At 40.1% G+C, this 13,115-nt stretch overlaps 1 protein-coding gene across 2 annotated transcripts in view; it reads left to right on the forward strand.

The window, feature by feature from the left end:
• LOC122541118 (probable ATP-dependent RNA helicase ddx6) overlaps window positions 1–11,226 on the forward strand; it is a 41,765-nt gene extending 30,539 nt beyond the window's left edge. For both annotated transcript variants that reach the window (XM_043677712.1, XM_043677711.1), the window contains exons 9-14: window positions 1,644–1,772; window positions 2,338–2,454; window positions 3,190–3,253; window positions 3,842–3,943; window positions 5,245–5,436; window positions 6,092–11,226. In XM_043677712.1, coding sequence (XP_043533647.1) covers window positions 1,644–1,772; window positions 2,338–2,454; window positions 3,190–3,253; window positions 3,842–3,943; window positions 5,245–5,420 — 588 coding nt within the window. In that variant the 3' untranslated portion in view covers window positions 5,421–5,436; window positions 6,092–11,226. The remainder of the gene's footprint in view (window positions 1–1,643; window positions 1,773–2,337; window positions 2,455–3,189; window positions 3,254–3,841; window positions 3,944–5,244; window positions 5,437–6,091) is intronic.
• The last annotated feature ends 1,889 nt before the right edge of the window (window positions 11,227–13,115 follow it).

Genomic DNA, 13,115 nt, shown 5'->3' on the forward strand with positions numbered 1-13,115 from the left:
ATACTGATTGGGGGAGGTGGGGGTGAGGTTTAACAGCACAAAAGATTAACCATTAATTTGTTTGTGCTGTTAATGCATTTTTGTTGTGAATACTATGCAGCCAAGGAGCCATTAATTTGCTTTTCAAAAAATTTTGTTTCCTCCTTGACCCACAGTTACTGCTGTTTTATATTAGTGTATACTGACTTGCTGTCCACTCTTGTACAAATATATACCCTTGTGTTCTTTCTCTCTTCCCCACTCCCTCCAATTAGTTTCACAAGTTTTTATTTGGACTGTTTCAACTACAGGGTTTCTGTCTTCTCTTCCTCCTTCCCCACACTCAGGCGCACACACACCATGATTGCACTTTAAATGAGACCTGAGTGAGTGGCTTTGGTCAAGGCATTGCAATCACAAATGTACCACTGGTGGTCACCTATTTTCCACAGGCAGAATGTGCACACAGCCTGTGTTTCATTGCAAAAAAGCAACCATTCTCCAGTTCATTTCTCACCAACGACCGAGTAAACCTGTCTGCTACAAAGTTTAAAGCTGGACTGTTACTGGTGAGCTGCTCTAACTAGTGCATTGTCCACAGTCATCTTTCTACTAAGATTTCAAATGCCAACTGATCAGAACTCCCCTGCTTATACAGTGGAAATGTTCTCCCTTTGCTTTGGTTTTTTTTTAAATTGAATAAAGCTTTGAGAAAGTGTCCATTAAATTTGGATAGAATCATAGAGATGTGCTGCACAGAAAGTGACCCTTTGTTCCAACTTGTCCATGCCAACCAGATATCCCAATCTAGTCCCATTTGCCAGCTCTTGGCCCATATCCCTCTAAACCTTCCTAATCACATACTCATCCAGATGCCTTTTTAAATAATGCAATTGTACCAGTTTCCACCACTTCCCCATTCCATACACTCTCCACCCCTTGTGAGAAAATTGCCTCTTGGGTCTCTTTTTATATCTTTCCCCTCATCCGAAACCTATGTCGCCTAGCTCTGGACTCCTTTCCGATATGAAGGACACCAGAATTGCGCACACTATTCCAAAAGTAGTCTAACCAATGTCCTGTACAGTTGCAACATGACCTCCAACTCCTATACTCTATGCTCTGACCAATAAAGGAAAGCCTACCAAATGCCGCTTTAACTTATCTACCTGTAACTCTACTTTCAAGGAGCTATGAGCCTGCACTCCAAGGTCTCTTTTTGTTCAGTAACACTCCCTCTGACCTTACCATTAAGTGTATCAGTCCTGCTAAGATTTGCTTTTCCAAAATGCAACCCCTCACATTTATCTAAATTAAACTCCATCTGCCACCTCAGCCCATTAGCCTATCTGATCAAGATCCTGTTGTCCACCACACCTCTGCAAACTAACTAACTATACCTTCTACATTCCTATCCAGATCATTTATATAAATGATGAAAAGTAGTGGACCCAGCACTGATCCTTGTGGCACTCCACTGGTCACAGACCTCCAGTCTGAAAAACAGCCCTCCACCACCCTCTGTCTTCTACCTTTGAGCCAGTTCTGTATCTAAATGGCTAGTTCTCCCTGTATTCAGTGAGATCTAACCTTGCTAATCAGTATATCATGAGGAATGATGTTAAATGATATGGAATAGTGGTGCTCTAATTTTCTCTCTGCAGAATTCACATTTGCAGAAACCATATGAAATTAACCTGATGGAAGAGCTGACACTGAAAGGAGTAACCCAGTACTATGCCTATGTTACAGAACGGCAGAAAGTGCACTGTCTCAACACTCTCTTCTCTAGGGTAAGCAACGTATTTTCATAATTGTGTAGTTGACTATTAACCTGATCTTCAGCCACTTTAATGGCTGTAATTGAAACTTGTTCATGGTGCAATCTGATGTTTCTGTTTATCATGATCCTTGTTAGAGATGTCGTGACTATTTTTTTTCTTTTTTTTTCTTTGAATGATTAGGTCCTGTTTGTTCCACAGCTCAATTTAAAGAGCAGGGAGTTTGCCTGTCTTTACCAGATGTCTATATTTTAATATCCCAAAGGCAGCAATCAATCTGATTTGGGAATTGGGCTTTTTGACTCTTCTTTCAGCTGCTGCTTTCAGGGAATTGAGTGTTACCAATGTAAATCTATATCCTCCTTGGAATTGTAAGAGCACTTTAAAGTCCTGTTGTGATGCGAGGGAGAAGTTGAGCACTTAAGGCCAGTCACTGTTCTCCACTATTTTTTTTGGTCCATCAGGCTGGCTGCATAACTGCCAGTATTAAATAGGAAAGGTCATAGCTCAGTAGATCAATATACATATACTGGTTTCAACTATTGTATTAACAAACTTTTTTTTTGTTTTGTTTTAGCTTCAGATTAACCAGTCAATTATATTCTGCAACTCCTCCCAACGAGTGGAGCTGCTGGCTAAGAAAATTTCCCAGTTGGGTTACTCCTGTTTTTACATTCATGCTAAAATGAGGCAGGTGAGTTCATAAAAAGGATTTGGAGTTTAAAAGGACTTCTCCATGTTGAAACAATATTGTAAATTTAGCTGCTGCACTTTGAGTTTTACCAAGATTTATTAGAAAATAATTGTCTATCCCTTAACTCATCGTGGTCATGTAAGTTTATTCTACAGCTACAGTCCCACTAATGAGACTTGTATTTAGAGGGGAAAACTGAGTTTGCTTATCGCTTTTCTTTTTTTTTTCTTCTGACTTGCATCTAAAACTAAACTCTTAAGTTAAATTTAATTTTCATGCTCCAAGTAACTTGCTGTTCCTCCTTTGCCATTCTTCTTTTGTAAACTTATAGATTGTGCTAAGCTTTTTAAAGCCATCGTCCAACAGGCACCTGGCATTCTCTAGTATTTACTCGCTACCATTTAACTAACTTGTTAGGATAGTTGACTGCAGCATCTTTTAAAACTGAGTCCCAACTGTCCTGAAAAACGGTACTTGTAGAAGGTATTGCTGAATAGTTAGTTGGAGTGAGAACTTGTCTGATGTTTTTGTAGCATAATAGTGGGAAGAGGGCGGTAAAAGCCTCTGAATACCTTTTCATGGCTTTCACCTTTTTGTAGTAGTTAGATCCCTTGGACTAGAAACTATTACAAAACTAACTTTTTAAAAAAAAATTAGGTCATTTTGCATGTAACCTTGAACTCTTGCAAAGATTTAACTTTTTTTTAGTAAGATGAGTTTGTTTTATTTTGGCAGGAGCATCGTAACCGTGTGTTCCATGATTTTAGAAATGGAATGTGCCGCAATTTGGTTTGCACTGGTATGTATTAAACTTCCCAATGTGTTTTATAATCACCCATGCAAAGTGAGAATTTTGTTTGGTTTTTCTTGGGTTATGTAGTTCTGCACACTTATTACAGAAACATTTGGATGTGCCTTCAGTCATAGGAAGGAAAATCAGTAGGGAAAGTTAATCCTTCCAGACTGCATCTCCCAGTGGAACGAGAAGCTGAGTTTCCTAATGTGCTCAGTTTCAAGAGGAAAATGTGCATGCTGGCCTAGCTGAATTTTTCTTTTTACTATTGGTGAATTAAGATGCTGCTGAACCAGTTAAATACGTGGGAAAAAAAGTACTAACTATAATTTTAATACCTGGATGATATTTAAATCAAGGAAACTGATCTCATTTACAGTTTATTTCTTAGTTTGGAAAGCTGCTAAGTTAATGAATGCAAATAGTGCAGTTGGGCCAGATGCAACTGGATATACCTTTGCAGGGAAGAGGAGAGTGGTCATGAATCATTTTTCATGTTGGTTACCAGTGCCTCTGACTGAACTGTGTTATGTGTAAACTTGAAGAAAATTCAAGGCAGGTTTTTCAGCCAAATGTCTCTTTTTAACTTTTCAGATCTGTTCACTCGTGGTATTGATATCCAAGCTGTGAATGTTGTAATAAACTTTGATTTCCCAAAGATTGCAGAGACCTATCTACATCGAATTGGCAGATCAGGTGAGGGTAAAGCCTATTTATTTCCCTAGATAACATGAACTCGAGGATGCTCTCTACTTCCCAGGAGGTTACTGTACACTGAGGTATCTGCTAACTTCACTTTTTCTCTCCTTTGGGAAAGAGTTTGTCTGTGTTTGTTTTCTGGTAGTGCCTTTTTAGTTGAGATTGGGGAATTTGGAGTTGCCTTCTTTTGTGAACCTTTTTTCCAAGGGCATGATTTTTAACCAGTTCAAAGTGCACTCACTTAAAATTGAAATCAGACTCCTATACGTCCATTCGCTGACACTAATAGGAATATAGTAACCAAGAGTCAGTCATCTGGTGTGTCAAACCTGCTCCTCTGTCCAAGATGAATACTGGTCAGCATGGATGAGTTGGACCAAAGGATCTATTTTGTGCTGTACAACTGACTCTAGAATCATGGCAGATTTTTAATGTCATATTCTTGCTTCCGACCCATATCACTTCATGCCTTTTCTTAAAATGTCTCTCTTTGAATGCATTTGATGACTTGCGCCCCCCCCCCCCCCCCCCAACTGCAATCTGTTAGAAACTTCCACAGATTTGCTGTCTTTAAATGAAAAAAAAAATTTTTTTGTCTTGAGTTCTACGTAGCTACCCTATGTCCTAAGATTGCATGGTCCTGGATGTAGACTCTTAACCAGAGGAAACATCCTCCCTGAATTTTGTGCGACTAACCTTGAATTGTCATAGATTTTTTTATTTCAGATTCTCTCCTCTTTTCACCCCTCCCCCCACCACGTGCACACAGCAAAATTGCTAACCTCTTGAGTACAGATGATCCTGCTTGCTTACTGCAACTCATTTTCTACCTGGGTACCTTACATCCCTCATCCCACCATCACCAAGATCTTGCTTTGTATGGGTTGCTGCCTGTACAGCCAACCCCTCTTTCAGCTGTACACAATTCCCATTAACACCTTACCTAGCATTTAGCTCTTGTGCTTCTCTCTCAGCTCCTTTTAATCTGTGAGCATGTGTCTCGCTATTTCTTATCTCTACTGCTGTAGGATTCAAACTGAACTTGAAACTGATTCAAGCTATTATTTCCGGCCTCCTGTTACAGTTCTGCAACATAACCACTGCTGTATCCTGGAATAGAGGCAATGCTTTAAACTGCTAGCTCTCTTAATTCCAGTTTAGATATCGTTAATCAACCTGTTCAGTTAGATTATGACATGCAGGTATGTCTAGAACCCAGGCGTTTGCCCCAAAATAGAGACATTACTGCTGCCGCATGTACCTAGTTTTTATTTTGAGGAATGTTTGTCTGTCTGCAGGACGGTTTGGCCACCTGGGGCTGGCAATCAACCTCATCACGTACGATGATCGCTTTAATCTAAAGGCCATTGAGGAGCAACTCGGAACAGAGATCAAGCCCATCCCTGGGAGTATTGACAAGAGTTTGTACGTTGCAGAGTACCACAGTGAGCCAGATGGGGAGGACAAACAGTAACCGTGCAAACAAACCGGTATGTACTAAATGAAACTTTGTGGGTACTGCTTTCAGTCAGACTTTCCATAGTAGTATTTGCACTTGAAAGGAAAAATCATCAGATTATTTCTCATCCTTATTAGCTCTCCAATCCTAACATACCAGTTGGCCTTCTGCTATTCTTAACTGATGTAACACTAGCAAGCTTGCTTTATAGTTGACCACACATATGCTGCCTAATGGAGATAAGTGGGTGGTGTCCACCTAATTTTTGATTGTTGCTGTGGAACAATAACCACAAATTTGAAGGAGGATCTGCCAAAGTGTGTTGCAATCCTAGCAACTAATTTTCAGCACAAAAAACCCTTCTATTATAGTTTGGGATTTTTCAGATTATATTTAATTGAGTTTCTTTTAGTGATGACTGAAGTGGGACTTTTTTTGGGGGGGGGGGGGGTGGAGAAATGGGGTTTAGGATAGAAAACCATGTGACACATCCTTGTAATACTAAGGGCCATCAAACTTATGCACTCTTTCAGCTAGAGGAAAGCAAGGATGGAAATGGAGAAAGTGACTACTTTTGAGGAGGGAGGGTGGCACGGGGGCAGGAGAGGTGATGCTATTCTAAAACAATTAGTTGTTTTTAACCACCATTCTAATTCTGCATTCTGATATTTTTCTTGTGTTTGCAGGCACTGATCACGGAATACAGAAACGAAGAGTTTTTTTTTTTGGCCTGGTCTGGAACACATCATTTCTTGGGATACCCTTCTCTTTCATTTGTCTCAGACAACATCATTATTTTCCTTCATTTGATGACACAAAGTGTAGTTCCCTGATTTTTTTTTTTGTGAAGGACCATTTCTTCCTGAGCTCAATGGTTTGCACTGTGTGCAGGGAGTGGACAACTATTGCACTAACTGGCACGGGGGTTCTAGACTAAGCGGCACTGAAGAGCTGAACTGAACAGCGAACAGCACACTTTGTTGACTCCTCCTTTTTCTTCTTTACCCCCTCCATTTTATCTTTATTTTTGCTGAAGCCACTGACCAGGATATTCATCTGATGGCTTCTCAACTTCTCCCAGCACACACACATCAGTCTTAGGCTACCAAGTTTTTATGGTATTTGTATAAAGTGCCTTACGGTGATGCAGGACCATATGAATACCATCCCTAGATTATAGCCATCTGTCGCTTATTTTTGTCAGGGTTGGGAGGGGGGATTATGTGACATTAACTTCATCTGTTTTCCATTGGTGAGAGTTAAATGGAATGTATTTGGTTGGGGGGGGGGGTGTGTGGTTGAGTGGGGGCAAAGAAGAGAAGAAAAATCTGCAAGATTTTAGTGTTTTAATTTTTGAAGGGGACTATTTTCCTTGGAGAAGTTGAGCTGGAACTCCAGATGAGATGTCATCTTGATGTATATATGTTAAATATGTTGGGGCTAATTTTGTTGACTTTGCGCTCAGAAGGAAAGCTTGCTTTGTGCATTTTTAAAATTTTTTTGTTTTCTTTTTGGAGGTTGGCCGCAAAACTCCAAGCATAACCCTAGCAGAACACTAAAGAACCCCCCCACCACCCTCCAACCCTCAGCCTACCACTTCTCCATCCCCCTCCTTCCCTTCTGCTCTCCTTTGCTCCCTCCTCTCCCTTAGACTTGAATGTAGACTGTTCTGCAGCAACTACACTCTGACTCGGGGACTTCTTAACACAGGCATCTATTTTCCTTCTGACAGCAAGATGAAGTGTGTCCCACAGAAGATTGATGTGTATACACCTGTAAACATGTAAATAGGTTTTTTCTATCATCTTGTTACCTTTGATATAAAAAAAATTGGTTACTGGGGCTGGTAGGGAATGTGTAGGATGTTGTTGTGAAGCTCCAGCTGTGAGGGGCACTGTTGCATACAACACCAGCATTGTAGCTGATTTCTGATCACGCAGAGTAAAAGACATCCAGCATCCTATAGCTGGGAGTTGGTAACACGGGTACAGAAGGAGGCACACCTCCTCTTTCCTGCATTTAACTGTTTGGATAAAGTGAATATAATGAAACCTTTTTTGACCCCAAATACTTTGTGGTGAACTGTCTTAAAATGTTAAAACGCCATCCACTCTGTTGACGTACGCTGGTTTAAAGGTACGTACTTTTAGTGAAATAAGAAAAAAGCCTTTTAAGTTACCCAGCCAGCTGTTGCCTTTGTTTTCCAAGTGCAAGCTATAGCCTCGACTGCAAGGATTGAAGAGCACCTACATGTTCTGTAGCTGCCACAATCCTGTCCTCCATCTTTGCTCTTGCTTTAAGAGTATTAAAGCAGCCTGAGTGCCTTTTTTAATTGGCTATCTGTACCTCTTCATTAACATCTTATTTCTACCCCTCTTGATTTGTATAGATTCCTGTTCTAGTGTAATTTTTTGGGATTAGGAGTCCTGTTAGATAAAACAGAAAACAAAAATTTCCCATGTAGTCTCTTCTTTCTGTATTTGTTTCCGTTTGGCATGGTTTGGCCAAATGGAGGTGAACTGTGAAGTTTTACCATGAACCATTGATAAGTGAAGTCACAGTTGTGATTTTTTTTAATTATGAAATGCAAAATCAGTTCCTGCAGAAACCAGTACAGACTTTAAACATTAATAAATATTTAGAACTACTAATGAGAGAATCAGATTTCTGCAACAATGTCCTCCTAGAACTAATAATTTAGACATGAAGCCCCCACCCACCAATCTGTCAGTCAGCATCTGTAGTCACCAATCGCATTCTGCTCTTCAATTTGCCTTTGCATTAAACCATTTAAGAGTAGAGTTATTGACAGTTCTGAAATTTGTAATTCTGAAAATGATAGGATGCCATTACCTCTACTTTTTGAACCCTTTTAAGTATTGGTAATGATGTTGTGTCTTTTATAGCAAGGTTCTTTTGAAGAGTAAGGAATATTCAAGTTTAACTTCACTTTGTCTACAGAATATTAATTTCACCATTTAAATTTTGAGACTTAATGGTAAACAGCTTGGGAACTATATTAGGTTTTTTTGTTGTTGTAAACTAATGGTTGTAATCTGTTTTTAATGTTGTTGCCTGTAGCTGTACCCCTCACAGTGTGCTGGCAGATTGGCCTGATGTACAGGCAATGTGAAGCAATGGGTCAGAAAAGATTGCTAGTAACCTCCAGCCTGAGTAACTGCTGTCTCAGAGGCATCTGTACTTCTGATCAACTCCCATACACTCAAACTTTAAGATAATCTGTGATCCAAATGCAATATGGTAGGTGGAAGAATTCTTTTTAGTTCTGAAATAAACTGCTAGTCAAGGACCAGTAGTCTGATCCCTCTGGAATTTTCCACTAGCTTATGTATTTGAGGGCAAGGGAACAAGACCTTGTAATTTGAACCCCTGGAAGAAATGATCACATCCAAGCTATTAGTATTAAGTTTGTAAGTGTAGTTATAATTTACCACTGGCAAACACCCAAAAGTCCATTAATCCTGGAGCTGTCTTGTTGGAGTGTTGGATTGGTTAGTTCATTTGCAAACTTTGCATTGGTTTTATTGTATGGGGACTCTGTGATAGAACACTGGATTCTTCCAGCATTTGATTCCTTTTCCAGTTTGTGAAATGAACAACCACTTCTTACACATTTGGGGATCACTTTGGGAAAATGCAGATATTTTTCAGGGCTAGAGTCTCATGTTAAAGTGTAAAGCATACATGAATAGGCACTTTGCACAAATGGAGTACAGTGAACATTTCTGTGCATTATATTGCCAACTATTTGTTAATCAGCATTTTTGAATTTAACGAACTTGCACTTTTTGAGGAGTGGAATTCTGGGTATGTGCAGGTGCCTCTCTGACAGACTTCCGTTTTGTTAATGTGCAAAAGATTATAGGGTTTACAAGATTTAAAATGCTGTAAGATAAGTGTCAGTAGCAGAAAGCTGTGTTAAGACCTGAGCACGGGTACCAGCTATGAAAACACCACCTGTTCTGCAGGTACTTCATGTAAAAGCAGTTATGATTGCAGCAGGTGGGAGTTAGGTTGGGTGGGGAATGATGGGATGGGTGTAGATGAAAGAAAAGGAATTGACCAAAAATAGCATGTTGCTCTTGTGCTGCAGCTTTCGTCATCCATGGATAAAAGGTGAAGGGATCGTTCCACACACATTCACTTCTCGTCTTGTAAATAAAGAGCCGACGGCAGTGTGCACATCAGACACAAAATGTGTTGGACTTTGAGCGTACACACTGCCATCATTAACAAACAAGCCTGGTGCCATGGTTCAACGATCCCTACCGAAGCACAGATAAAGTTGAAAATATGTAGTAGTATTAACTTTTGGCCTCTCCTGTGAGAGTTGGCAATTTACTAGATTATCCCCTTGATAACCACTGACACCAGTGGTTATCTGGGGAATGCAAGACTATGCCGGAGTATGCAAATTTTGTTTTGGATAGGGAAAGATGCTTTGTGACTTCCCATTGTTGAGTCAAGTGTGTAATCACGTCTCTGCCTTAACAATGATTTTCAAACTATAAAAGCCAGTGTTGTAGGCAGATAGCAGCAGATGCCTACACCAAACTGCTTTAAGAACTTGGTCATGATACAGCTCAAAAAGATACTACTAAAATGAAGAACAACAGTTATCTTCATTGAGAAGCATCTTTTTAACAATGGGGTAATCCTACAAAAGGGTTGTGCTGTAGCCATTCACTTTTTTTAAATCAGTAACTGGCTCCTGGGGATAAAATGAGGGTTATTTTGGGAAGGGCCAAAACTTTTTAAATATGGAATGAGATGAGAGCATCTTTCCCTTGTTCTCCGTAGCATATTTCTGATGTGTGAAGTAGCTAAACGTTGGCTCAAAGTATCATCGGTTGAGCCCTTCATGCACAAAGTGACCAAGTCATCTCATTCTGTTTTGTTTTGGGGGGGGGGGGCGGGGGGGGGTGGGATGGGGGGAGTGGGGGAAGCATGGTCGATGATTCTGCTGTTCAGAGGATTTCATCTGCATGAAAGCCAGGTAGTTCAAAATCTAACAAATTTAATGGTGAGAAATGATTTGAAAATTCCACTATACCACTTGGAAATACAACTGTCTGCCTCATGGCCATCTGAGCAAGCCATTTTGTTAATGGCCATCAACACCATCCTAGGATCAGTTATTTTGACTTGGATAATTGGACATGTTGCTTATTTTTTCCTTTTTTTTTGTTATCTTGGCGGGGGGGGGGCGACGAAGAGATATTTGGGGAATATAGAACTCCTTATATTGTGCAGATGTAGTCCTTTTTGGGAGGGGGAGGGGTTGTGGGTTGTTGAACACAGTTCAAATAATGCCATATGGATCTTTACCAAAGTTGGGAGGGGGGGAAGCAACGGGATTGGGATTTAAAAACAAACTAAGGGCAAACCTGTCCCATTTCAGTGTTCAAGAAAAATTAAGTATCCCCAGTTTGAACAAAGATTCTTAAATTGGCGGCTTAAAAATAAAGCATAATCTCAAACCCTTTGCATTAAGGACACTGAAATGTTGGGACTGTTAAATGGTAACACTTAAGTAAAGTGAATAGTGTTTCCTATATGAAGAAAAGTCTATTTTAAATTGAACACACATTTGGTTCCCTATAATGGGTGTAATTGGCTCTCCAATATTCCAGTGAACTAAAAGAAAACTTTACTTTCATACCAGAACTTTTCTTTAAGGCTGATGCTATGTGGACTGGTTGTGAAATGATTTGAATGCTTATTCAGAATGAGTTGAGAGATTGTTAAAAGAAAGCTCCAGTTGCATTTCGTTCATTTAAATAAAACTCACTGGAATCTCTTTGTGTGTGTGTGTTTTTGTTTGTAACAGATGGTTTTCATTTCTATGAAATATTGAACTGTAGCAGGAAAGCCACCATTTTAGTATTTGGTCTGCAAAGTTGACTGCTGTGGGCCTTGACTATTGCCTTTTGCAGTGTTGGCGAGAGATACTGAAACCCTCTCTGTTTTGAGTTGTGAATGTAGCATCTCCTGCCCAGAGAAAGTAACTTGCCCTGCTTCATATCACTGTCCCTTTCCCCAGCAAGTAGTTTCTAATTTGTTTGTTCATCTTCCGTAATCTCGTAATTATCCTCGCTGGAGTGCCTTGGGGTTTTTATTGTCTGTTAACTGCTGTATAAAACAGGAGTGATGTTTTTGATTAGGGGTAATACTGGTTGTACTTAGGATATTCCTGAGAGTATGTCCAGTAAAGTTATTTGGGTGGAACTGAGAAATAAGAAAGGAGTGATCACATATTGGGATTGTACTATAGACCCTCAGTAGGGCATTGAGAAACAAAAATTTGTATGGAGATCTGTTATCTGTAAGAATAATGGGGTGGTTATGTAGGGGATTTTAATTTAGCAAATGTAGACTAGGAGTGCCATAGTGTTAAGGGCTTGGATGGGGCAGAATTGAAGTGTACAAAATGTTCTGATTCAGTATGTGGATGTGCCACCTAGAAAAGATGCAAAACTTGACCTACTCTTGAAAAATAAAGTAGGGCAAGTGACTGAGGTGTTAGTGTCAGTGGGAGAGCACTGGCCATAATTTTTAGTTTTAAAATTGTGACAGCAAAAGATAGACTAGATCTAAAAGTTCAAGTTCTAAATTGGAGGAAGGCCAATTTTTATGGTATTAGGCAATTGTTTTCAAAAGTTGATTTGAGGTGAATGTTGTTAGGTAAATGGACAGGTGGAAAATGAGAAGCTTTCAAACCCGAGTCCAGAGAGGTATGTTTCTGTTTAGGGTGAGGGAAGGTTGGTAGGTTAGGGAGTGCTGGATGACTAAAATTGAAGTTTTTAAAAGAAAAAGCATATGTCCGGTATAGATGCAGGGATCAAGTGAATCCTTAGTGTATAAAGGCAGTAGGAGTATACTTAAAGTGGGAAATCAGGAGTGTGTAATGGCATGAGATCACTGACAAATAGGGGTTAAGGAGAATCCAAAAGATTTCTACAAATACATTAAGGACTTGAGGGTAATTAGGGAGAGAATATAGCCCTTTTAAAGACCACAAGGCTGTCCGTGTGGAACTGCAGGAGATTGAGAAACTAAATGCTCATCGGTGTTTAATGTGGAGAAAGAACTGAAAGACAGAATGTGGGGAAATAGATAGCAACATCTTGAAACATGTTTGTTTTACGAGGAGGTAATGCTGTATGTCTTGAAATGCATAAGTGAATAAATCCCCAGGACCTGATCCGTGTACCCGAGAACTCTGGGAAGTGATTGCTGGGCCTGCTGCTGAGATATTTGTATTATGGACAGCCACAAGTGAAGCGCTGGAAGATTGGAGGATTGCTAATGTGGTGGCAAGGAAGACCCAGGGAACTAGATCAGTCTGGTGAGCCTGACCCCTCTGAAGGGGATCCTGAGGGACAAGACTTGCATGTGTTTGGAAAAGCAAGCACTAAGGATAGTCAGTGTGGCTTTGTGCATGGGAAAGTGTCAAGATTTGGATAGGATAAAGCGTCAAGGTCATTTCACAAGGGTGGGGGTGGGGAGAGGAGTCCAAAACGTGAGGGTTTTAAGGTGAGAACTGAAATTTTAAAAGGGACCTAAGGGGCAACTTTTTAACGCAGAGGATGGTGCATGTATGGAATGAGCTGCCAGAGGAAGTGGAGGAGGCTGGTACAATTGACAAGGTTCCTCATGTTAGCAAGGTTGATCATTTGAAATTGAAAA

Source organism: Chiloscyllium plagiosum, chromosome 36 (genome assembly GCF_004010195.1).
Source record: "Chiloscyllium plagiosum isolate BGI_BamShark_2017 chromosome 36, ASM401019v2, whole genome shotgun sequence".
In the NCBI taxonomy this organism is placed as follows: Eukaryota; Metazoa; Chordata; class Chondrichthyes; order Orectolobiformes; family Hemiscylliidae; genus Chiloscyllium; species Chiloscyllium plagiosum.